Source organism: Microtus pennsylvanicus, chromosome 9 (genome assembly GCF_037038515.1).
Source record: "Microtus pennsylvanicus isolate mMicPen1 chromosome 9, mMicPen1.hap1, whole genome shotgun sequence".
In the NCBI taxonomy this organism is placed as follows: domain Eukaryota; kingdom Metazoa; phylum Chordata; class Mammalia; order Rodentia; family Cricetidae; genus Microtus; species Microtus pennsylvanicus.
The window spans coordinates 76,997,162-77,022,943 of NC_134587.1; the positions used below are offsets into that span (position 1 = coordinate 76,997,162).

General features: G+C 47.6%; 1 protein-coding gene across 2 annotated transcripts in view; it reads left to right on the forward strand.

Moving 5' to 3' along the window:
* Window positions 1–1,695: 1,695 nt before the first annotated feature.
* Window positions 1,696–25,782, forward strand: part of Mfhas1 (multifunctional ROCO family signaling regulator 1) — an 81,426-nt gene continuing 57,339 nt past the window's right edge. For both annotated transcript variants that reach the window (XR_012911858.1, XM_075986527.1), the window contains exon 1: window positions 1,696–4,696. Coding sequence is in view for 1 of the 2 variants with exons in the window: in XM_075986527.1 (XP_075842642.1) it covers window positions 1,711–4,696 (2,986 nt within the window). In the remaining variant the exon portion in view is untranslated. The remainder of the gene's footprint in view (window positions 4,697–25,782) is intronic.

Consider the following 25,782-nt stretch of genomic DNA (forward strand, 5'->3'; position numbering starts at 1 on the left):
GAGGGTGAGAACTATTTGATTACTTAAAAACTCCCTTGTATTTATTCGTCAAGAATTTTATACATGGATACAATGAGTATTAATCATAGCTAGTTTTCCCATTCAACTTCCTCTACCCCCCCCCCCATTTCCCTCCTAACTTCATGTTTTTCCTTTCTTCTCTCGCTCTTCCTCTCTTTGCGTTCTTGCTTTCTGGAATCTTTATTGACTCTAAATAGCTGCCCTTATTTCAAGGTGTGGGGCCAACTGCTAGAGCCTTAGTGGCTTATCAGTGTCTGCGCCCTCAATGAAAGTGACTGTCCATTTCAACCAGCCATTAATCGCCAATGGTTCCTTAGATAAGCCAACTGTGAGCAGGGTTTCAAGGCTTCGATAAATTCGGAGGAGATTTTTTTTAGTATGGATATGCTATTAGACCAACTCCTTTAAATGGGAACAAACCCAAGCTGAACACAGAGAAAATAAGTCTTATGCCGCCATCATTCTCTTGACTCTCCAGAGCAACAAGAATGTCGGATATAAGATGTAGCATGTTTCATGAGGTTGTGACGCTAAATGGGATAGCCCGGATAAGACACTAGAGAGGTGCTGGCTCAAACGAGGGGAGCTGGAAACTAGGCTTTAGTTGACCTAGTACACATGAGCCCCAATAACTACTTATCAAATGGATTAGAGGTTGTCTACTCTCACCTATCTGCCTTTGGTTTAACCACAGTCTCGTTCTAAGCTCCTTTGACACCGGGTCCTTGCCTCTGCCTGTTCCGCAATGGTGTGGATGAAGGGTGCAGGGAAGAGAAAGTGAGTAAGAATGAGTAAGGAAGCCGGCTAACTCCTACGCTTTAGGAATGAATAAGAAATCCTTAGAGACCCACAGCCAACAAAGAACCCGATGCAGTGGAACCCAACCCAGAGACCCCAGAGTCCCACACAGCCTTGAGGGTCGCGTACGGTGAGCCTCATTGAGGGACAAGGTCCACACCACTAACCCCACCAAGCCCGGCGCCCCCAAGCCTCTCAGTTTGCGCTCCCTTTGCAACTCCCGCCCCCGGGGCGGTGCCGGGAACCAACAGCGCCTCCGCCGGTCACGTGGGGGCCGCTCCACCGGGCGGCGCTGTAGCTTTCCAATCGCGCCCTCCCAGCGCCGGGGACGCGGCGCTCGCGCTCCCGCCCGAGCCGCGGGGAAACGGAGACAAGGAGACGCCGCTGCCCCCGGCGCGCCCCGGCCCTGCGCCCGCAGCATGCCGGCAGCGGAGCCGAGCGCTGCCCTCCTCCTGCTGCTAGCGGAGGCGACGCCGCCGGCCTCCGGACCGCCGCTGCGAGGGTAGCGGGGCTGGAGTCGGCTACCCAGACACAGCGAAGCGGCCGGAGCTGGAAGAGGAGCAGGCATCCTCCGCGGCGCGGCGGGCGGCGGCCCTGCTGCCCGGCGCGCCCATGGCCCGGGAGCACGGAGAATGCGAGCCGCGCTACGCGGCCGCAGCCCAGCTCCGAGCCGCTTGCCCGGAGCCCCCCAGAGCTGCCCGCGTCGCCGCCGCCCCCCAGCTGCGGGCACCCGATTGCTGGCTGCGCTAGGACCCACGGCCGCCGGCCGCGCAGGGGTGGTGGCTCGGGAGCAGCGGGAGCGCGAGGGCCCGGGGGCCGGCTGGGGTGCAGCGCGGCATGCAGCTGCGGGCTCCGGTGCCGGCGTGAGGGTTGTCGGCGCGGGGCCCCGCCATGGCTGGCAAGGACAGTGGCAACCTGAAGACGGTGAGACTGTGGCGGGACGCCGCCCTGCGCGCCAGGAAGCTGAGGAGCAACCTGCGCCAGCTCACGCTCAGCTGCCCGGGGGCCGGAGGCGACGCACTCGACTCCCCAGACGCCCCCCAGCTGGTGCTGCCGGCCAACATCGGGGACATTGAGGTGCTGAACCTGGGGAACAACGGCCTGGAGGATGTGCCTGAAGGTCTGGGGTCAGCTCTGGGCAGCCTTCGCGTCTTGGTGTTGCGCAGGAACCGCTTTGCCCGGCTGCCCCCTGCGGTGGCGGAGCTAGGCCATCACCTTACGGAGCTGGACGTGAGCCACAACCGGCTGACAGTCCTGGGTGCCGAGGTGGTGAGCGCCCTAAGGGAGCTGCGCAAGCTCAACTTGAGCCACAACCAGCTGCCAGCTCTGCCTGCCCAGCTGGGTGCCCTCGCCCACCTGGAGGAGCTGGATGTCAGCTTCAACCGGCTAGCACATCTGCCAGATTCCTTCTCCTGCCTCAACCACCTGCGCACCCTCGACGTGGACCACAACCAACTCACCGCCTTTCCCAGGCAGCTGTTGCAGTTGACTGCCCTGGAGGAGCTGGACGTATCCAGCAACCGGCTGCGAGGCCTACCTGAGGATATCAGTGCCCTGCGTGCCCTCAAGATTCTCTGGCTTAGTGGGGCCGAGCTTGGCACCCTGCCCAGCGGCTTCTGCGAGCTGGCCAGTTTAGAAAGCCTCATGTTAGACAACAACGGGCTGCAGGCTCTGCCCCCCGAATTCAGCCGCCTGCAAAGACTCAAGATGCTCAACCTCTCTTCCAACCTCTTTGAGGACTTTCCTGCTGCGCTGCTGCCCCTGGCTGGTCTGGAGGAGCTCTATCTTAGTCGCAACCAGCTCACCTCAGTGCCATCCCTTATTGCCGGGCTGGGCCGGCTTCTCACCCTGTGGCTGGATAATAACCGCATCCGCTACTTGCCAGACTCCATTGTGGAGCTGACCGGCCTGGAGGAGCTAGTGCTTCAGGGCAACCAGATCGCTGTTCTGCCCGACAACTTTGGCCAGCTCTCCCGGGTAGGCTTGTGGAAAATCAAGGACAACCCATTGATTCAACCCCCTTACGAAGTCTGCATGAAGGGGATCCCTTACATCGCAGCCTACCAGAAGGAATTGGCTCATTCCCAGCCAGCTGTGCAGCCCCGCCTCAAGCTGCTCCTAATGGGCCATAAGGCTGCAGGGAAGACCCTGCTCCGCCACTGCCTCACCGAGGACAAAGTGGAGGGAGATCAAGGAGGAGGGGACAAGGAGAAGAGCTACCTACTCTTCCCTCCCCTTGGGAGCAAGGGCATCGAGGTGACCAGCTGGACTGCGGATGCTTCCCGGGGCCTGCGGTTCATTGTGTATGACTTAGCCGGTGATGAAAGCTATGAGGTGATACAGCCCTTCTTCCTCTCCCCAGGAGCCCTGTATGTGCTGGTGGTCAACTTGGCCACCTATGAACCTCGCTGCTTTCCTACTGCTGTGGGCACCTTCTTGCATCGGGTGGGGGCCCGGGTGCCTCACGCTGTGGTGTGCATTGTGGGCACCCACGCGGACCTGTGCGGGGAGCGGGAGCTTGAGGAAAAGTGTCTGGACATTCACCGCCAGATCGCTCTACAGGAGAAGCACGATGCAGAGGGCCTAAGCCATCTAGCCAAGGTGGTGGACGAGGCCCTAGCTCGGGATTTCGAGCTGCGCTCTGCCAGTCCCCATGCAGCCTACTACGGTGTTTCAGACAAGAACCTTCGGAGGCGCAAGGCCCATTTTCAGTACCTGCTTAACCACCGGCTGCAGATCCTCTCCCCCGTGTTGCCTGTTAGCTGCAGGGACCCCCACCAATTGCAACGCCTTCGCGACAAGCTGCTCTCTGTCGCTGAGCACCGAGAGATCTTCCCCAACTTACACAGAGTCCTGCCTCGATCCTGGCAGGTGCTCGAGGAACTGCACTTCCAGCCACCTCAGGCACAGCGACTGTGGCTAAGCTGGTGGGACTCGGCCCGCCTGGGTCTGCAGGCAGGTCTGACGGAGGACCGGCTGCAGAGTGCCCTTTCCTACCTGCACGAGAGTGGCAAGCTACTCTATTTCGAGGATAGCCCGGCCCTCAAGGAGCATGTCTTCCACAACCTCACCCGCCTCATAGACATCCTCAATGTCTTTTTCCAGAGGGATGCTTCTTTGCTGCTGCATAAACTGCTCCTAGGGACCAGTGGAGAGGGCGAGGGGGAGGGGGAGAGTTTCCCCACCATGGCAGTGCCCACCTCGGGTCAGGACCCACTCCGGGCCACCCAGCTTCATCATTATGTGGAAGGCTTTCTGCTGCATGGGCTCCTGCCAGCCCATGTCATCCGGTTGCTGCTTAAGCCTCATGTCCAGGCCCAGCAGGACTTGCAGCTCCTCCTGGAGCTGTTGGAGAAGATGGGACTCTGTTACTGCCTCAATAAACCCAAAGGCAAGCCTTTGAACGGCTCCACAGCTTGGTACAAGTTCCCATGCTACGTTCAGAACGAGGTGCCCCACGCAGAGGCCTGGATCAATGGGACCAACCTAGCTGGGCAGTCTTTTGTGGCCGAACAGTTGCAGATCGAATATAGTTTCCCCTTTACCTTTCCACCTGGATTGTTTGCACGCTACAGTGTCCAGATCAACAGCCATGTGGTGCACAGGTCGGATGGGAAGTTTCAGATCTTTGCATATCGAGGGAAAGTCCCTGTGGTGGTGAGCTACAGACCCGCCAAGGGGGTCCTGCAGCCGGACACCCTGTCCATTGCTAGCCACGCATCGTTACCAAATATATGGACCGCATGGCAAGCCATCACCCCTCTGGTGGAGGAACTGAATGTCCTACTTCAGGAATGGCCTGGACTGCACTACACGGTGCACATCCTCTGTTCTAAGTGCCTTAAGAGAGGGTCCCCCAATCCACACGCTTTCCCAGGTAGGTGGAGGGGGTGTTGGGGTTCACTGGTGGTTCGCATTACATTGCGGGTTTGGAGACATTTGTTTCTCGTGTGTGGGGGTGCTTCTGTAGCCTCCTAGGCTCTCCCAGGTGGATCCAGAGTGGTTATGACAATCGCCAAAGCAACGTGAAACGCAACGGCAAGAGTCGTTTTCTTCTAACAGGGCGACGCATACCGCCCAACTTAGAACATCTCCAAAGTCTCTTTTATTATTCTTTGAAAGTCAGCCACAGTTTGTAGCGGGAAATCCCAGGTGACCGGCACAGAAGCTGGGATGAGGGTTCATTAGCCCTGTGCTGAGCCTGGGTTCTCACAGCCATTAGACACATGCTGTTGCAGGGAGGAGCCTGAGTCTGTGTCGGTGGTCATCGTCTTTTGTTTAGAGTCCCAATGTAACCTAGCAAGTCAGAGTGAGGGCAAGCGTTTCTTGAGACATCCGAAGAATGTTCTGTAACCGTGGTGATTGATGGCTGTGTCATCTAGATGGCTTGCCTCTAGAGAGTACAGACTTGACCAGCTCAGGACAGAGCGGGCTCACTCTGAGGGGGATTTCCTCCACTATTTCCTGGTGATATTTGAGTTTCATTGACATTGTCAGATATGTTCCTCTGGTGAATGGGACTTTCCAATGGTGGTTCATAAGTAATGAAAGGGAAAACGAGAAAACCCATGGGTCTCCTAGGGGGTGTTTCTCAAGTCATTTTTTTTTTTTTTTGTCTCTGTCTTTTGTCTTTTTCTTTTGTAAGCAGTTATAGGCAAGTGAGAAAATTTGAGGACTGCTTGTTTGAGATTTAAAAGAAAAAACAATCCTCATTTTTGAAAGTGCAGCTTTAAAGGTGCAGCAGCACTGAGCAGAGGGTATGGATTGTGTCCACCTGCCCCTCCCTCACATATGCACAGCCTCCTGGTCCTCATTCACCATCTTCTGCGCAGGAGCAGTCCAGTCCTCCATCCCTCACCCGCTGGAACAAATCCTCGTCTGGGTATTTGTTCCTGTGGGTTTGGGCAAATCTGTCATGAATGACACATGCCCATCATGGTCGTGTTATCCAGGGCAGTTTCCTGGGCGACTGTCCTGGAAACTCCTGGTCTTTTTCTGCTTTGCCTGGGATCTTTCTTTTCTTTTCCTGATTAATGTGGCTCAAGTCTTTAGCTAGGAACTGTTTCCTCATCGTTTGTAGTTCCGTGACAGCCGATTTGGTCGATAGTGTCCCAAGCATCCTTAGCACAGATCCTGTGACAAGAGAACCACGCAGCCTTTCTCACCTTGGTCCCCACCCCTCGGGGTAGGCCGAGGGGTGACTGAATGCCACTCTGATCTTTGTCTTGGCGAGAGTGCCAACAAGAACGCGGCTGGCAATAGTATCAGGGAGGCACGGGACACCAATATTTCCGAAGGGAAAGCCTTTCTGTTGCCCTAGATCTCGGTTTAATTCTTCAGCTTGAAAAAAAGCCACCATATCGGGTTACCAGGCATGGGAGCCAGCCATTCTGTATGATTATCTGGCATCTTGTCACAGGCCCCGACTCGGTGGATGCCTCGGTTGTATCGTATATTTGCCATTGTCTTTTATTCATGGAAGCCAAACACTTTTCTTTTCCATGTTGCTGCGTTGCACAGAGTGGTTGGGCACACTACTCACAGCCTACTCCACTGAAGGAGCGCTCTGGGACTAGTTCCTGCTCCACGCAGAGGCCGGGTGTGAATTAAACTGACGTCATGCACGACAAAGGGAAGGACACAGTTGAACACGGACCAATCTGGGCTGAGGAATTCTGTCAGTGAAACAGTGAGGCTAGCAGGATTTTTTTTACCCTCACTTCTGCTCTTAAATTTTCACCTTCATTATTGCATAAAGGAGCTGGCAGTGAGTTGGGAAAACAATAAGCAGGGGGCGGGGCTTGCGTCTCCATTTGCCTTTCAAATGAGGCACACCTCCTTGGCAATCCGGGTTATAAGGATTTTTCAAGTTGAGAAAGGAAAAGAGAAAAATTGTAAGAACACACATCTATATTGAGAAACATGGCATTAGTTATTTTTTATAACACGTATGGAATATTTCTGACAGAAATGTTATTTTTTTTAAATTTGTTTACGCTTGTATTTTTTCCCCCCAAAAGTAGCAGAGAGACCAGAATATTGGGAAAACGGACAATATTGTTTTTCTTTACATTATGGCAGTAGCAGCAACAACAATAACAAAAGAACAGGAGTTTTGTCCTGTCATATTTTTTTCTGTGATTCCCAACATTAATTAGTAGTTGCCATAATTTTTAAAGATCTGGTAAGAACCAAAAATAATGAAATCTAGAATGTCACATGGGAGAAATGACAACATTTGATGTTCAGTTATTAAAGGACACGCCCATAGGCCATGGGAACATATTTTAGCTTAGGAGAAGCTTTGAATCTGCGTGTAGCTTTCTGTCTTTCTATGAAGTCTTTTATGTCTTTCATTTCCTTTTGGGGGACAGGAAATTGGTGACTTCATTTTACACTTAAAGTATCAAGTTTTCTTGTAAATTCACGATTTTACATACAATGGTTTAAAAACTGATTTTTTTTAAAGGTTTTTTGCTTTTGTCTACTCTGGGACATCAAGTGCCAATTCCCGTGTTGCTTGGGACCATTCAACAGAAGCAGTCCCAACAGAAAGCATTAGTACCTTTTAAAATGCTCTTAAATGCTCTTATACGGAAAACTTTCCTGGCCCTGCCCAGTTGCATTTTCTGATGAGAGCTACTTAGCTGGCTGGATGATGCAGGACTGGATTCCTCTGGCTTTAATTTTGGAGATCCTTAGCCAGCAACCATGAGTTTAAAATTTCTCACAGAGAAGATCAATCACACTGTCAAAGGGATGACAAGTGTGTTTCATTGAAGACAGTTGAGTCGACGTAGACGTGTTTGTTTAAGTAAAGGTTTATGTATTTTATCTGTGGATGTTTAGTCTGCATGTATGTCTGCATAAAGGAGAGGAGTTACAGACAGTTGTTAGCTGCCATGTGGTGCTGGGAATTGAACCCCTGTACTCCAGTGCCCTTAACTGCCCTCCAGGGTTCTTCCAGAAACGGAAGACAGGTCTGTAAGATGCTTAAATGTCACAGTGGTTTAGCAGGTAAAGGCACTTATCTAGCAATCTCAGGGACCTGAAACTGGCCTCCACGTATGTACTGAATCATGTGCGCACACCTAAATGCAATAGTTTTCCAGAATATCACTGTGAGAATCTAATGCTTTCTCGGGGTGCCGACTCCTGCCTGTCCCACCACTCTCTTCCGTTTCTGCCCCATAGTTGGTTCCATATTCTCGTTCCCAGAGCGCACTGCTCTTTCTATGGGGTGTTTGTTCATGTTTCATTCTCTTTGCTTGGCCAACCTGATGGACTGAGTGGCTAGAACTCTGGCCTGCAGCAGATTGCAGTGGATTGATAGCATCGAACGCCCGCGGTGTGCTTTTAAGTTGGAAGAGTATGTCTTTGTCTAACTGATTTTGAATATAAGTTTTCACTTCTATTCAATTATTCACCCTCCAAGTTATGAAGTGTAAATTTTTTTTTTGTTTGAGACAGGGTTGCTCTGTAACTTTGAGGCCTGTCCTGGAACTAGCTCTTGTTGATCAGGCTGGCTTCGAATTTACAGAGATCCGCCTGCCTCTGCCTCCCGAGTGCTGGGATTAAAGGTGGGCGCCACCACTGCCTGACTTGAAGTGTAATTTTTAACAATAAGGAGAAAGCAATCCAGGAAGCTTAATTGTGTGGTTTTCTTTAATTTTGGCTACATTCATTCACACAGAGCCTGTCCATATCTCACAAGTGTCCTTTGCTTCATTTTCTATACCTAGTGTAAACCTGTCTGACTGTGTGCCCATGTGACTGTGTGCCCATGTGACTGTGTGTACCCGTATGACAGTGTGTGTCCGTATGACAGTGTGTGCCCATGTGACTGTGTGTACCCGTATGACAGTGTGTGCCCATATGACAGTGTGTGCCTATCCTAAAGTGCCCATAGGATGTTGTCTGTCTGATAGTGTGTGCCCATCTGACAGTGTCTGTTTGTCTGGCTCCATGTACCTGTCTGACCGCTTGTGCCTATCTGATTGTTGTATGTACTCATCTGTGTGTGCCAGTCTAACAGTATCTGCTTGTCTGACTGTGTGTGGGTCTGAGTGTATCTGCCTGTCTGATGGTACATGCCTGAGGATGGTGCACGCCTGTTGTCTGCCGCTTAGCGTAGTTCTCCTGTCCCAGGAGTGGCTGTGTACACCATAATACGCCTTTGATTAGATTGTTCACTTGCTTCCTCTATGTGGAGACCTGCCCCAGGCTTTGTGGTCTCCGGAAGCCTCTCAGGTGTCCCTCAATGACTGGGGCTTTAGAAGAAGAATCTCTTTGTTGTGCTGTCAAGTTCCCAGGTTGTACCGGATGGCGAGTCTGCCCTGCCCTGTCCCCCCCCCCCCACTCAGCTGTCCCAGCTCTCCTGCTGGGTTTGGACTGCAGCGCTCGTCCCTGAATGGGCCCTTCATTGTGACTACTGGAGCGAAGCAAAGTTCTTGCCTTATTATATCTAACTCTTACAATGACTGGAATCTGAGCATGACCTAGTTGCTTGGATTGAATTAATTATTGTTTTGTAACTTCACGAAGGTTCTTCAATATCTTTTTAGTTGAACTTTATTAATAATTGATGCCCCTGGGTCTTTATTTTCCTAAACAGGCCTCTTTGAACTCAGTAGGACTTTGCTCCAAATAAAAAGAAAGACTGGAGAGGTTTTAGTAGGGCTCAAATTATTGTAAGATTTAGGTGTTTCAGTTCTAGGGTGAACTCTCAAGGCTACTTGAGAACTTCCCAGAGAGAGACTCTTTGTTTGTAACACAGTTTTCTTTCTAGTTTGTAGCACACTGCCTCCTGTTCTCCTTGCTCCCTTGAACCTGGCCTGGTTTAGCGCTTCCTTAAGTCACTTCATCTCATATCGAATACACTGATGGGGTACATTCAGGGATGTTTGGGGGGCCTAAGGGAAGATCTAGAATAATAGTGCTCTCCCTGCGGTTGGGAAGAAGTGCCAGTGTTTGCCCATTATGGGGAGGGCCAATTCTGGAGTGGATGTTGTTGGAGGTTTTCCCCATCTTGCTCCTCAGCTCTCTTCCCTCCACTGCTGCGCCTTTCCCAGAGACCCAGCAGCCATCCTTAGCTTTTGTTTGAGATGAAAAACCAGAGCAAGTGCTGGTCCAGTCTTTGTTCTCTCCTGTCACTTGTGGCTCCCATGCCCTCATACCTGGTCTCTGCGGCAGGACACCAGGATGGTCTGTTTTGGGCAGGCACCCTCAGCCAGGTCTCAGGTCTCTCAGACTCTGTCTTCCTGATGTAAAACCAGTTGCTGAGTCTTGCGGGTGTCAGTTTGTCTTTCTCTGGGAGTTGATGGCCTTTCCCTCAGAGGACATGTATTCTCTAGTCTGTTCTGGCATTAATGAAACTGGCCTTCTTGTTCTCAGAATGATTGATAGGGACCTCAGATACCCGCAGAATGCATGCAACCAACTCATAGACCTAGAGACCCCATCCCCTTCTGAAGAATGGTACTGTGTCCCAGAGACTTTTCTCTTTTTTGCCTTCTGATGTTTTGTGTATTGGCAGTCATCTGGGCGGTACTGGAATGACGGAGCAGACGGGAGGGTCTCCACGGACCTGGTTTCTGAGAGCTCAAGACATGATGTTACCTCAATGATTCCAGCAAGTGGGGGTTGGGTTGTTCCTGGTGTTCTTTATCTGCAAGTGTATACGTTGAGGTTTTCCGCTTGATTTTTCTAGTGTGTTTGTGTGTTTTTAATCTTTGTGTATAAACTCTACACTTCCAGAAATGGGTGCATGGATAAGGAGTAGATGATTAGGATACCCAGTTGAGTAGGATGTGGGAGCCAGCCGCCGAAAGCCACATTTATTCTCCTTTAATCACTGGTTACCCTAAATAAAGCAGATGGTCTCACAGGTTTTCCTCCTCTGATCGATTCATACCTTCCCCTTAACCTTGACTTCTATCAGGAGGAAGGGATGGATGCTGAGGAATACGAAGCCTTGACTGGTGGGGTGGAATGGCTACAGGAAGGCAGTTTTCTTCAGCTGCTTTACCCTCTCCCAGGTGATGCTGCCCCGAATTCAGCCTCCTGACTGGAGACCAGGGAAGCCCCTGGAGGAGTGACTGGCTGCGGTATAGACAACCCCCTGCATACTGCATTCTTGGCAGCCACATCCATAACAATTCCCAGATACCCTTGCCAACAGGGCTGACTTATTTGTAGAGAATGAGAAGGAAAATTTTGGAGTTATTTTTGTTTTGGGCAGTAAGTGCTCAAAAACATGTCTTACTTATTTTTTAATTTTTAATTTTTTTCTTCAGTGTAATATCCTAGCTAGAAATACTGGGTTTTGTTATTTTTCCACAAAAGGTAGAGAATACAAATACTGCAGTGGGGTGCAGTGTTCAGGGTGGTCAGAGCAGCCAGGCAGCTTTGTTGGATGCTAAGAGTCTGGAGACTCTCCTTGCTTGCTTCTGAAAAGTTCCTGCTGCTCCAAACCTTAGCCTTGGGCACCCAAGCTATTCCAGCTGTCTCTTTTTCTCATACAGTTTGTACAGAGGCACTTGGTAGCAGAGCATGTTTTGGGGTGGGGTGGTTTCGTGAGTCACATGCTTGGTGTGGCTGCCTTTGCTGTTATTTGCTTTGTGTGCCTTCTCCCTTCTGTCCTTCTCCTCTCCCTCCTCCTCTCTCTCCTTTTCCTCCTCCTGTCTCTCCTCCTCCACTCCCTCTTCCTCCCTTTCCTCCTCCTCCTCTCCTTCCTCCTCTCCCTCCTCCTCTCTTCCTCCTCCTCTCCTTCCTCCTCCTCTCCCTCCTCCCCCATCTCCTCTTCCTCCTACCCTCTTTTCCCCATCTCCTCTCTTCCCTTTCTTCCTTCTCCTCTTCCTCCTTTCCCCCTCCTTTTTCCTCCCCTCCTCTTCTCTCTTCCTCCCCACTTCCCTTTTCTTCCTCTCTTCTCCCTCCTCCTCCTTACCTTTTTTCTTCCTCTCAAGGTTAAATTTATCAAATGTAAGATCAACCATTTTAAATCTGAATAATTCCCTGGTATTTCCTACCTTCACAGAGCTTTGGAAGCATGACCTCTGAGCCAAGTGCTTGCGTAGGCAAGGAGCACTGAGGCAGGACTTGGCATCCTTCCTGGGATAAAACGTCTGGGAATTCTTCCGCCTGGCTCCAGGTGATACCTCTTTGCAGGGCATGGCTTAGAGTAAGGGTTTGGGTGTTTCCCGCGGTTCCCCATTGACTGGACATCTCTCACATGACCATGTTGGGATCCTCTGTTTAGGATTGGTGAAGCTGTCTAGTCCCTTAGGTCTGTCTGTGGTAGGTAGTCTTTACTGTGTATGTGTGTGGTTTTGGTAATTTTTAAGCGATAGATACCCGGAGTGCTTGGTCCTTAGGTCATAGGTAGATAAGCAGGTAAGGGCTAGGAATATCTCAATATTAGGATATTACATACAAGACAAGTCATTAGCTTGATTTGGCCATCGATCACTTTTGAATGCCTGCTGTATACAGACATTTGAGTTGAACCGGGAGTTTTAGGAGAATAAAATACGATGCATGACTGTGGCCATAGAGAGCTGGGGTGGGATCTTAACATGATGGTTGAGCCTTTGGCGATAGAATCTGACCATACAGAGAAGAAATCATTGTGTGCTTGTGAGATGGCTTAGCTTTTGGTTTTTCTAGGAAAAAAAAAATCCATCCATTTAGAATGAAGCCAACTCCCAATTTGAATTTCCCTGAGGGAGAAGAGTGGACAGAGAGGAATGCCCACATCTCTCATTTTAATTGACTTGGATTTTAAATCATTTGTTGTGGTAACTCTGAGGCAGAGCCTGAGAGGATACTGAAACCAGCGTCATCACCGAGTCTTTCTAAAGCATTTTTCTTGGTCATCTTTTAGCTCCTGGTTTGGAAGGGTCAAGGCCATCGGTCATTTCCGAGGGCCTAAGACCATGAATGCTGACTCTGAAGACAGCACACATTAAAGTGGGTGTGGTCGCATCCCTGACTGCTGCTTACAGGTTTCTTTGTTGAGGGAGGCTTTGGTGAGCTGTCTTCCTGTTATTAACCTATTAAATGTTGAGGGAATCAAAGAGTTAAACATCTCAGATCCTCCCTGCTCCCAAGGTGAGTCATGTGCCGTTGACATGGTGTTGGAACCACGTGCTGATGAGGTGGCTCAGTGGGTAGCATGTGGACCTGGCTTAGGGTCGCTGGGACCCATGTAAAAAGCTGCTTGTCTTGGCGTGCAGCTGCAATCCCAGCTTGCAGAGGTAGAGACAAGAGGGTCCCTGGGATTTGATTGCCTGCTCGTCTTGCTGAATTGACCTCTGGCCTCCACGTACACATAAATACACACACACACACACACACACACACACACACACACACACACACACACACTCCAAAAGTTTTTTAAAGGTAACGGGGAGTAACAGAAGGATACTTTGAGTTCTCAGCTGGGTTGTTGTTCTTTTAATGGTCTCAGCTTCCGTGCCATGCAGGTGATCTATTGTGTGTGTCATTGTGACTGTATAAAGGGGAGACTGAGTGTGTGCTGACTTTACAGCCTGCTCAGAGACTTCAACTAGCTGAGCTCACTCAGATCCCTGGAAACCTTATGAGATAGGGACCATTGTTGCCCTCCTTTTCCACTGGAGATGAGTTTGAGTAGGGGGTGAATTCCTGGTAAGAGCATTTTGGCTTTGCACCAGCCTTCTGTTTACCCCTCAGAGAGGTTTAGCTCCTTAGCAGGCGGCTTGCAGTGAATGTCTTTCATATTGCTAATAGCTGGGCCAGCAGGTAGTGCGGGTCAGCAGAGGTCATGGTCAGGGGTGTGAGCCACAGGAAAAGCATGCCATTGTGGTGCCTGCAAGACTGCTCTGCAGCTGAGTGTTAAAGAGAGTTTCCAGGTGACCACGGGAGGAAGATAGTGGGTCTCAGTATATGAAGGGCACTGATAAGGTAAGTGGGTATGGCATGGAGTGTGTGCCCTACGTGTTTGGTGTTGAGTTATGATGAGAAGGGAACTTTATTTAAATGACATTTCTGGACCCGTCAGCTTTGGGAGCGACCCATGCTGGCCCTTGAATGAGAGCTTTAAAGCACTTGTCCAGCATAGCCTTTGCCATGGGCAGAGAGAGCTCTGCTGTGTCCTGGAAGAATTTGCAGCTGGGACCCTAGGAAGATAGGTAGCCTCAGATGACCTTTATGGGACGCTATCTAAGTGTGACACTGGCCACTCTCTCCAGGTCAGAGTACAGGGAAGAAAGAGCCTTTGATTTTTCTCACAGTGGATAGCTGCATGCCTTGGTAATCCATAGGACAGTATGTGAGAACATTGATTTTCCTCGCTGTAAATCTTACCATAGCAGTCCCTAAGAAAGGTAAATTTGGATCTAACACATCTTCGCTCACTTTATGTGTTGCTTATGAAAACACTACTTTAATTAACCTTGCTTCCCAAAGCCCTTTTTGATGCCTACTGTTCACATGGATATAACTGATTTCAGGAAGACAGGCTTTCTTGCATTGATCTCTCTGTCATTGTTTGAGTTTGTCCTTACCTCTAAGTTCATCCAAATGAACTGTATTGCTCTTTGACTGAAGTGCGTGGAAGCGCAAGATGTTTAAAAATATTCTTTGTATTTTTTTTCTGCTTTGACTCGGAACAAAGAATGTATGTTGATTTTTTAAAATTGAAGCATTCTGAGCTGGTAAGATGGCTTAGTGGTGGAGGCGCTTGCTATGCAAGCCAGATGACCTGAGTTCAATCCCTGGAACCCAATCGAAGGCGAAAGGAGAGAGTAAACCCCACAAGGTCATCCTCTGATCTTTCTATTTGTGCTTTTGCACCTTATATATGCTATACATGCACTATACACAACAATACATACTATATACGTCTACTATACATATGTGCGTGCACAAACATGCGTAACATGCATGCCATAATAATAAAATTTTATTAATTTAAAAGGGAAAGTTTTTTAAGAGAATAAAATTAAAGCATGCTAACACAGTGGTTGGAGGTGGAAGGCTGGACTCTCTTCTATTTCTGCACCTGTCAGAGTTGTGACTTTGGGAGTCATGGTAGTTTTTGTCCTGTGGACTGGTCCCAAGGGGGTGAGATAATGCGTGTATGTTGCTCAGAGAGCTGTCTCACACATGACCAGAACATCAGGGATTTCAACTACTGCTGGACTGCCATTTCTCCAGAAGATCCTGGACTTTCAGATGTGTCTTTGAAAATTGGATAAGCCCGTGGGTAAAATCCTTCTTTTTTCATAGTGCGGTCTTTTACAAGCTGACTTGCCCCATACTGTAACATATAAATCTGGAGGGCGAAGGGAAAAGATACCACTCATAACTGAAATGTACCACCATCCCTCCACTAGTTTCTCCCAGGCCTTCCTTTAAGCTTAGGTTCTTAAAATATGTACTTAGCTCATACATATTATACTATCATGTATAAATGATTCAAGTATTGATTCAAACAAGAAACAAAACTAATGTCCATTACATTTCCGGGGATTTCTGCTTGCACAATAATTGTGAGCTCTTACATAAGAGCGAGCAAGGCGATTTTAGCTGTTTATTTAGTCATGTTGCCTTGGCTCAGCCACTTGGACTCCTGCGTTTTGTTGTTATAATTCTGTGTAGACCTCTTCCCTCTTTTTATTCCTTTTCTGATTTCATTAGTTTGTTGAGATTTTTTTTTCTTTTGCCAAGGATGGTCTCAAATTTGTAGCAACCCCCCTGCCTCAGCCTTCTGAGGATTATAGCCATGAGGTACCACACCTTGTTTGGTGTATTTCTTTCTGAAACTGGTTTTTGTTTTAATTTTTTGTTATTTTTTTTTCTATTTGGGTCATGAACTTTTATTATCATTCATTGGCTTTACAGATAAAAGAACCTAACAGAAGGGTGTGAACACTGAATCTGTGGTTGTGGTTGTCCCTGTATTTACACACAGGGTCAACACTGTCCCCACAGAGGGGGCAGCAGCTACCAGATGCCCTTTGCAGACAGCCCTGGGCACACTTGGAGCTGCAGCATTCCTGCAGGAGGGCACCTGGTCTTTGCAGCTGCAGAAGCTGGAGCAGGACCAGGAACTGCCAGTGGTGTGTGCTAGAGCAGCTGGGGTCTATTTGCAGTGCGAGGGAGTCAAGGTCCAACGGAACCAGCAAAAATCGGCCATGCTTTTGGAAGGTTATGCTACGAGAGTTTTGCATTGGGATGGCCTTTTCCAAAGGAGGATCACTGAGCGGTTGGCAGGGAATTTCATGGTCTCAGAACACGTTTACACTGCTTTCCTGCTACCTGCCAGAGCCCTTCGCCGGGCTTCCTCTCGACTGTCGATCACCTTCACGATGCACTGAGATTTAATGGAAAGCAGCTCCTCAAGATGACTTAGTTCTGATTAGTGAGGATGTTCCCTCGTATTCTTGTTGCCTAATTATGGTGCTACCTTTCTGAGTTTTCAGAGAATATCTTTCGGCATCATCTTACTGCCTTTCAGCTTTAAAGGAAAGATCACACACAGTGTTTTATCAGTTTGGATGAACTCCATGTAGTTTTGCTGTCATTAAGTTTTTCTTTTTGCATTTTTAATTATCTAATTTTTTTTTGTTTTAACTTTACATCCCCCCCCACCCCCTCCACAATTCACTTCTTAGAGAACTTAAAAAAAAACCATAACATCATAACGGAGAGAGAACGGAAGAAATCATACAATGGTTCAAAGAATAAGAAAGTAATAGCTGCTTATAGAAAGTAAAGTCAGTAGTAGAAGCCCCACCCCATCATCAGCCTCTCTTCTTTTCTTATCTGTAGATATTCTTTCAGGATAACCTGACAGAGGTTATGCATGCTCGTTTTGTACCTTGCATTTGGTCACAATGTACATTTTAGGGGCTGGAGAAAAAAATATGTACCACTCTCCCAGAAGCCCGGAGTTCAACTCCTAGTACCCACATTAAATGGCTTACAACCATGTATAACTCCAACTCTGGGTGGGTCTGACATCTCTGGTTCTTGGGGCACCTGAGCTCAAGTACACATACCAACACGCATACCCTGTTAAACTATGTGTTTTGGCAATGCTTGCCATCATGGCAGTGTGAAAACAGGCACACACGGATACACATTGCATATATGTCTACGACACATTGCATATTCTGGCCCCTTCTGTCTGTGCTGTGCAGACAGCACATAATGACAGACCTGTGATCTCTTCCGAGCTGTTTTCTAGATTTTTAAGCTAGGAAGTTTTCTCCCTTTCAGAGGTCTAACAATGAGCTTCTTTTAAAAAAAGCTTTCGAGTTTATCAGACACCCTTTGTGCTCAGGACACTTAGTATGGTGGGGCGGGAAAGAGGCTTGGGAATGAGGAGAGCTCAGCATTGAGATTTCAAAGGAGGTGACGTTTCTAGCTGGCTTTGTGTGGCATGCTGGGACACTGTTGCTTTGGGCGTAATTATGCTTTTCACAGCTTAATTCACCAGTTATTGTGTGATGCGGTATTTAGACGTAGATGTAATTACAAATCCCAAATGTTTATAAATAAGAAGATCACCGATTACAATAGGACTGTGGCAGTAGGCATAATGCTTGGCCCGTGGAAGAAATCAATGGAAAGTAATTGGTCATGGAACCATGTCCCACTAACTCAAAACACTGCCCCTGCCTCGCTGCTGGGGGCAGGGTGGTGAGTCTGACCCCTGCCTGGCCTCTGGAGTGCCACACCATCGCATCCTCTGGACCCATGCTCGGTATGATGTCTATAGAACCAGCACTGGGTGTTGGGTTCTCATAGCAAGTGGGGGAATACATTTTAAGAGGTTACCCACATGGTTTGCTTTTTTTCTGTGCATAATGAAGAAGGAATGGGTCTAACCTAGAGCAACTCAGGCCCTGGCCAAACAAGACAGAATTAAACTCCTACGTTTCAAAGATCCTTGCTGGCGCAGTTCGCTGGAAGCCAGCAATTTCAGAGTCGGCTTCTTCCAGCATGGGTTTCACCATATGTTCTTTAAAAATCCTCCTCCTCACCCCGAGAGCCCAAAATCAAGGCAGACCGTGTGGAGGGGAAGAGTGGCTCACATTTTCTGTGAACATTTACTAAATATATATATATTTAAATATATATATATATATATATTCACTGGGACTGGCAAAGCTGAGGTGACTTTGATTCAAATATTGCTCATGAATTGCACGCGAAGTACTAAAAAAGAAAAGTGAATTTTCCAATAGACTTTGCCGTCAAAACTGGCTCCCCTGTCTGCTCAGAGCTGGGCTGTTTGGTGCCTGGGGGTACAGGAACAAAAAAAGACCTTTAAAGCCCTCCGTAGCAATTCATCTGTCCCTGTCCCTGACACGGCTGGTCCCCAGATGGCTCCGGAGTGGCACAGCCCTGGTTCTCTCCCTCTCTTGGGCGAAGCAGGTGTTCTTTTCAATTTATTTCTTATCTTAAGCCCCTGCATTTTTACAGATATAAGCAAGCCGCCCTCTGCTTCTCCCAAGGTACGATGTTTCATCCTTTCCTCTTGGTGGAAGGAAACCAGTGTACTGGTTTGCTAGTTGGTCATTTCAGGACCGTGGCAGAGGGCTGTGGCTCTGCTTCAGCGTATCCAGTTTAGCACTGCTAGCCACAGTCCATTCGCCTCCCCGGCCCCTTCTTGAACTCTGTGGATACAGCTGAGCCTTGTCTCTCGAACATACTACAGAATTCACACTTAGCCAAAAAAAAACGAGGGTTGATTGTATCTTGTTGATTACCAGAGTTGTCCAAATTCTCTTGCCTAGTCAAAAAAACAAAAGAAAATGAAAACAAAGGAAAAAACAAGCAACCCTCAAAACAAAAACAGAAGCAAACAAAAACACAAAAGCAAAAAACAAAAACAAAAATAAAACAAACAAACAAACAAAAAAACCCAGCATCAGCAGCAACAGCAGCATAAAATCCCAGACAAAACAGTTTCCAGGACTGGAAAAATTGTTGCACCTGCAGCCTCAGGTGTTCTGTAGGCAGGAAGCTGTGGGGTCGGGGGACTCAAATCACCCATCTTTTACCGTCCATAAACCTCCTGATTTACAGGGCCCTTTGTGATGCGAGACACGCTTACTCATGGGGGAATCTCCATTGAGATCATAGCGCACCGGAAACCAGAGAGGAAGAATGGAGAGTTAGAATGGTGTCCATTGTTCTTTGTCAGAGAAGAATCCCATCCTTTGACCGTGGACAAATATTTGCCTTTGAAGAATCTGGTGGCGTGTCGGTGGCTTTGTTCATAGCCCTGCACAAACACATGCTCTCTCACCTCTGAGGGTGCTGAGGCGTGAGCTCTGTGGATTTCATGCTTGGAGCCAGGCTGCATGCTATCCATGCTATGAATTGATTTCTGCCTCTTCCCCGCCTGGGGCTCTCCCCTCCTCAGACCCAGCTCATTTCTGTAAAGGCCCTGACTTGTCTCAAGGAGTCCACACGGTTTCCTATCCAAGTTGACACTGAACAAGTGTCTCTCTTGCTGCAGTCAGAGATTAGAATTGCCATACAGCTTTTTCGCTTTCAGCTAAATCAGCAGCAAAGAGCCCTTGCTTCTGTTTTGTTTACATGAAGTTCAAGGCTGTGGGCTGATACCTCTAGGAAGCTCTTTGCATTGGAAAGCCTCAGCTTCACCCGAAAACAGGAAAGAAAATTCTCTCAGTCCCTAAGCATTTGTCCCTATGTCACCATCTCCATAGAGGCTGTGAGGACTAAGTAAATGAATAAGCATCCAGTCCCGAATACAGTTTCTGTGACATGGTGAACTCTCGATAAATGCAGACTGTGGTTGCCATGATCTTTGTTCACAGAGGCCTGAGGAACCACTTGATGCCTGAGAGGGCTAAACACTTTGGGCATACTGTGCGGCGGAAGTGAGGCTGTCCCCCAGAGCCTACCATCTCTGCTATTTCTGAGTACTTTAGGGAAAAAAAATAGCTTCCACCTGTGAGAAGTGAGGATTCCTTTAATGAAAAGGGAGCTGACCTATGAGCCATTCATATGATTGTTTCCAACAGAGAGACTGGACTATGTACGTGAGTGAGGGCTCCCCAATGACTAGGCCCAGGGTAGGTCATGGGGCATCGGAGGAGAGTAAAGATGGAGAGAAGGAAGAAGAGCGGGCAGTAAACAGCCACGGGCTCTGCAGTCAATTCCAAGGGCAGAGCCTTCTGAGACATGGGAGCCAGGTGCGTGGGGCAGGAAAAGGCCTCCAGAAGATGCATGCCCATAGATGTTCATAGAGTCCAGTGGGGAGGACAAGGTGGTGGACACTCTAGGAGCACAAGTATTCTCTGATCAACACTCATTGAATGCAAATGTGGTATGTGTGTGTTTTATTTGTGTGGCTAGAAGAGAACTCTAGAATGTTGAATCCTGTGTTTCCCCCCTGTGAGGCAGAGGGGCAGTATTGAACAGGCAGCTGGAACAGCTGGGCTTGCGTGTCATAGGCACGGTCATGGCAGAGGATGGAAGATACCTTAGAGTGGAGTGAGAATGAAGTCCAGCGGCCACTTGAACTCATTCAGATGTAATGAATGAAAAGGCCCCAGAGCATCCTTGGGGATCAAGGAGCCAGAGTCTGGGATGCTATGGAGGCAGACCCAGGTTCTTCCTCTGGTCCTGGCTCCCTCCCTAGGCGTCACTCTCCTTAACTGTTCATGACCAGACCCTTTGATTTGAGTGGATGGTTCAGGATGCTCTTTAAGCGCCAGGAGACAGAAACTGGATCATTTATTTTAAAGACAGAAAAAGCAGAAGTGATTTGATGACATTGGTCTCAACAGGACTGCTGGCCTGATTGGTTTATTTAGGGTTATTAGCCTCCCCGTCTCTGATGGATAACACATAAACTCCAGGAGATTTATGATCTTATGTTTGTAAGCTGCGCCATTTCTCAAAATTGGCAGGGTCCTCTGGAAATAAGAGACTTTATAAATAGCATCTGGTAACTTTTCTCCGATTTAAAATATGAAAGGCTAAATGATGTCGATGGCGGCTCTCTTAGCATCATGAATTATGTATGCTGCAAACCGTGGCATTCTCTATGGCGGCCCATAACCAATCTTCTTTTGTTCTAGTTCGTTTTCAGCGGTGGTGCCTATCAAAGGGGAGGTCAGATTAAGTGCGTTGAAGGGGTCTATTTGGGGTAGGACCATCAGGTTTGCTGTCTAAGCCGCTGTGTTGTTTTTGTTTGTGTTTTGTTTTTCCCATCATCAGATTTGGAGTGGCTGGGAGGAGGGAACCATGTGCTGCTCACAGCTGTGGGTTGGGCTAATGATGGAGTTCCAAGCTGGCATACTCCTCGGTTCACAGCCCCTTAGAGGCTGCTCCCCCCTCCTCTGTGTCCTGACCAAACTCTTTACACTGCATGCAAAATCATGCTGGTTTATAACCATTTTCTCACCTAGGAAGTGAAACAAATCGGAGCAAATGATTAGGAATGTGTCCGTGGTCTTTTCTCATGGTGAATTTTCTCTAGTCGCTGGATGAGATTAGACAGGATTTCCAAATGTAAAATGCATGACCAGTGTGCCTCTCTCTGCTTTATTCTTTCTTTGCCTCACGAAGGGATCTGAGTGAGTCACAGAAGGCGGTGTGGAGGTTCCCCACATGAAAGTGGCCATGGCTGTAAGTTGAAGCCACTTGTGACGATGCTTACCTCTTCCGGCAGGGGAAGCTGCCACCCAGCTGCCTGATGCAGGTGTCCTTTGTAATTAACTGGAAAGAGCCCCACCCGTGCATCCCATCTTGGGTGTGTTGCTGTCGTATCGTCTGTAAAATGGTCTAAATCAAAGATCCAAGTTGTTGAAAGTGGCCTTTAATTGAGGAGGGCCCACAACAGAAGCATAGGTCTGTCTAGCAAGGATGTCTCCAAGGCATTTGTCAAAGAGATGCTGTCATCATTCAACACTAGTTTAAAAGTTCTGGTGCTCCTTCTAAAGGGTTCGTTTTGGATGTTTGGTTCCTACTGGATATAAAAAATCTTGGGAAGAATAATTAAGTTAGCTTATTGATTAATGATGCAGCATTCTGCTCCTATAATATAGGAAATGGGATCAGATGCAGGGTTTTCATGGGCAGATGGTGGCTCTCACGATATTGATTCTTTCAGGCCTGCGCTCATTCAGCTAGAGTTTTCGGTGGCCTTCCACCCACAGGCCATTAGCAGGTCCATCTTTGGAACCTTCCCTCAAGGACTTGGGCTCAGGCTGATCAAGGCTATAGCACAATGAATGCAAGAGTCAGTAGATCAAATGCCGAGAGATTTCAGAGGAACAGGAATCCTTCCAATTGAGGGGGCCTGAGAAACCATTGTTCTGTTGGTTACTGGTGGAAGAGGCATATGGGAATAAATGCTCTTTTTTCTTCTACACAAACCATCAGGTCCCCGGGTTTTTAACTTGTCATAAACACTGTTCAGTCATTACTACTTTTGAATCACCATGAGCTCATTCTAACCTTTGTATTACCTTTGATATCCTGGGATTAAATTAATAATAAAGGAGTAGATTACTGAAAATGGTTTTCTAAGGGAAGCCGTGTAAGTGAGTGTATGGGTCCTTTTATTTTTTCAACCTATCAGGAATGCTTATTGTCGCTATCCTAGAATTTGCTCAAAAGCGCTCTCTTTTGAGTGTGAGATTGTATTCTTAACTTCTGCTATAAAAATGTAGCGGAATGTGGAGATGGAAAAGCATTTAGTTGGTCTCTGTGTACTAATTATGCGATTTTAATGCTGTGGGTTTTGGTTAGTTGTGCTCTCTTTTGGACCAGTCTTGAAGTACTCCATTCATTTGCTCTGTCCTCTCGTTTTCTTCAACCCAAAGACGTACTTTTTCTCCGTCTGCATTACATTAGGAGAAGAGGACACAGCTGAGCTATACACTGAAACCAGACCATACCAGTTCACCTCTTTTTCTGTGTTACCTTTTATATTTGTGTTATTTACAAATGATGACGTTATGCCTTACAAATTGTCTTGTCTATCTGTCTCTATAGATGTCTATCTGGCCCAATCCTCTATACAAACTATCTTGTACATCTGTAGATATATATCCCTGTCCTCTGTACAAACTGTCTTATATCTCTAAAGACATAGACAACTACAGTTTCTTGATCCCTGAATTCATATCATAACTATTTTCAAACTGCCCCAGGTAATTGTTTATTAGGAGAAATCACAAGTCGAGAGAGATCCAAGTAGTGATAGAACACCCCCCCCCCTTACCCCAAGGTTATGGTGGGCGAGGCACTCACTTCTGTGTGAAGCCATAGGAGCCAGAGGAAAGGGGGTTCAGCGGCCATCTGGTATCACAGACCCCCTCCCCGGGTTTAGGACTACTTCATGCTAGGTAGCCATCCCTCACACTTTCAACCCCCCACTTCAGTGTTGTAAAACAACAGTCACCATTAGAAAGGGACAGACACAGGACCTGCGGTAGGACTGACACCCAGAAGACTGTGACCATGGGCCGGTGGTAAAGGACACTGAACCTCATAGATTCCCTGGCTCCCCTTTTCTATATTCATATTGCTTGGAGAAAAAGAACAATAACATTACTTTGGCTACAAATAAACCTTCCCCAAATTGCCCTGTTAGACCTCAAGGAGCCAGAATTTAGGTTTCTTTATCATCACCGTCTTTTTCAGGTTGGCGGGCTGGGTGATTTTTCCCACAGCTCTTCTGTGCAGACAGCCAACTGGCAGCCTGGATAAGGCAGGTGGGGACCTCTGCTCTGAGGTAGGAATAAACCCTGCCCTAGTTTTTTCGCTCTTCCTGAGTCAAATAATAGAACTCCAATTGTTTTATATAAGAAGCAGCCTGCTGATGTTTTGGCCTATGAAAATTAAAATTTCCCTAGATAGTTAATATCAGATTTGGGAACACAAAGTACGCAGACTAAATGGCTAGGCAGTCTAAGAGTAGCAGCTTAATTTTCCGAATAATTGGTAGATATTTCTGGGACACCTCAGGCAGTTGAGGGCTTGGCAGGAACCTGATGCAGTAGTATACCTGTAGTCATTTTCTAAAACTAAGGGTTTTCAGAGAGAACTAATGTCTAGTGTCATCAGTGTGACTCTTCTTAGGGTTTTCCTGGGTGGCATCTCGGGGTCCCATTCCATCTGAGTCAGGATGGCCCCAGCCCTCTTCTTTTCTATCCCCTGAACCCGTGGCTACCTATCCATTTTTGTCATATTCCAGCATTCCCAACCTCCATCTTTTAAGTTTATTATCTTAAACTGAGTGGTTCTATATTTTCTTAACCTCTCATTTTGAGGACAACCCTATCTTTTTATAATTTGATTTTTTTTTTTTTTGCTTAGATGGAATCCTACTTGATTTGTTTAGAAACTGGATATCCTTTGGAATATCTCAATGTGAGTCCTACATAAAATCATAAGAGACCTCAGGCAATCTTTTAGTTTTGAGACTATGTCAGTGCTATAACTATATACGGCACCATCTCTTCTCAGCCTGTCCGTCTGTCTGTCATCTGCCCTTTCTTCCCCCTCTCTCTAAAGTCTTGTGTTAGTTACCTTTCTAGCTGCTGGGACAAAATACCTGACAGAAACAACTTAAGGGGAGAAGCATGAACCTGTCAGTCACCTTGGGTCAGCACACACACACAGCGCCAGGAAGGAATGCCTGCCCCTAGTGAGCCACTTCCTTTAGCTAGGTCCCAACTTCCTCTCCCCTGAACCCCAGCCAAGGACCATGCATTGGAAAACAGGAACCTGTGGGAGACAGTTTATATTCGAATTTTGGCCAGCATGTAGGTGAGCTTGTACTAGTGACTATCAAGTGATCCAAGCCCAAGGACCTCAGTCCTGAGATGTAGCTGTTGCACGATAAGTTTCAAAACTGTCCTATAGGTAGCTAAACACTGACATAAAATATTTGAGTATTTTAGGACAAAGAACGTTTTAGAAGTTACTGTGGTGGTTTGAATGAGAATTGCTCTCATAGGTTCATATATTTGAATACTTGGTCTCTAGGGAGTGGAACTGTTTGAAAGGATTAGAAGGATTAGGAGGTATGGCCTTATTGGAGTAGGTGTGACCTTGTTAGAGGAAGTTTGTTACTGGGGGGTAGGCTTTGAGGTTTCAAAAGTCCACATCAGGCTCAGTTTCCTTCCTCCCCCATTCTCTCTCTCTCTCTCTCTCTCTCTCTCTCTCTCTCTCTCTCTCTCTCTCTATCTCTCTGTGGATGAGGGTGTAGAACTCTCAGCTACTTCTCCAGCACCATGTCTGCCTGAGCGCTGCCCTGCTTTTCATCATGATGACAATGGACTAAATCTCTGAAACTGTAAGCAAGCCCCCAATTAAATACTTTCTTTTACAAGAATTGTCTTGGTCATGACATCTCTTCACAGCAATAGAACAGTGACTAAGACAGTGGCCAATGAAGAGTTGAAGTCAGGGAGAAGGATATCTTACTGCTTGGTGAGCTGAGAAGTGGGCCACTGTGTTGGCCATGAGCTGTTTCAGTTGGTTTTGAGTTGGAAAGACTTTGTTTATTCATTTCATTGCCTACAGGCATAGGTGGCTCAAGTGAGGTCTAGACTCTGAACTGCTCCAACATGGTCTAGCTTAAGGATCAGCATATTGGGGCAGTGATTCTCTAAGGCAGGTCAGAAATAAACACGTTTCTCTTATGGCCAAAACAGAGATTAGAAACCTTTCAGTGATATCGTATAGAAAAATTCCAAAACTAGAAACTAAGTATTGAGGGGGGTCATGATGGTAGTAAGAAGGGAAAAGTTGTGACAGCCATATGAGTCATGGTGAGTGGGATAAGAAAAAAGAAACGTGCTAAAAATATAGGTGATGTCAGCTGGATAGGAATTCTTTGTGCCTCATGTAAGCAAGAGATTGGAGTGTGTAGAAAGAGCCTCTGGGAACATAAAAAGAACAAGAGATGATAGAGATGGA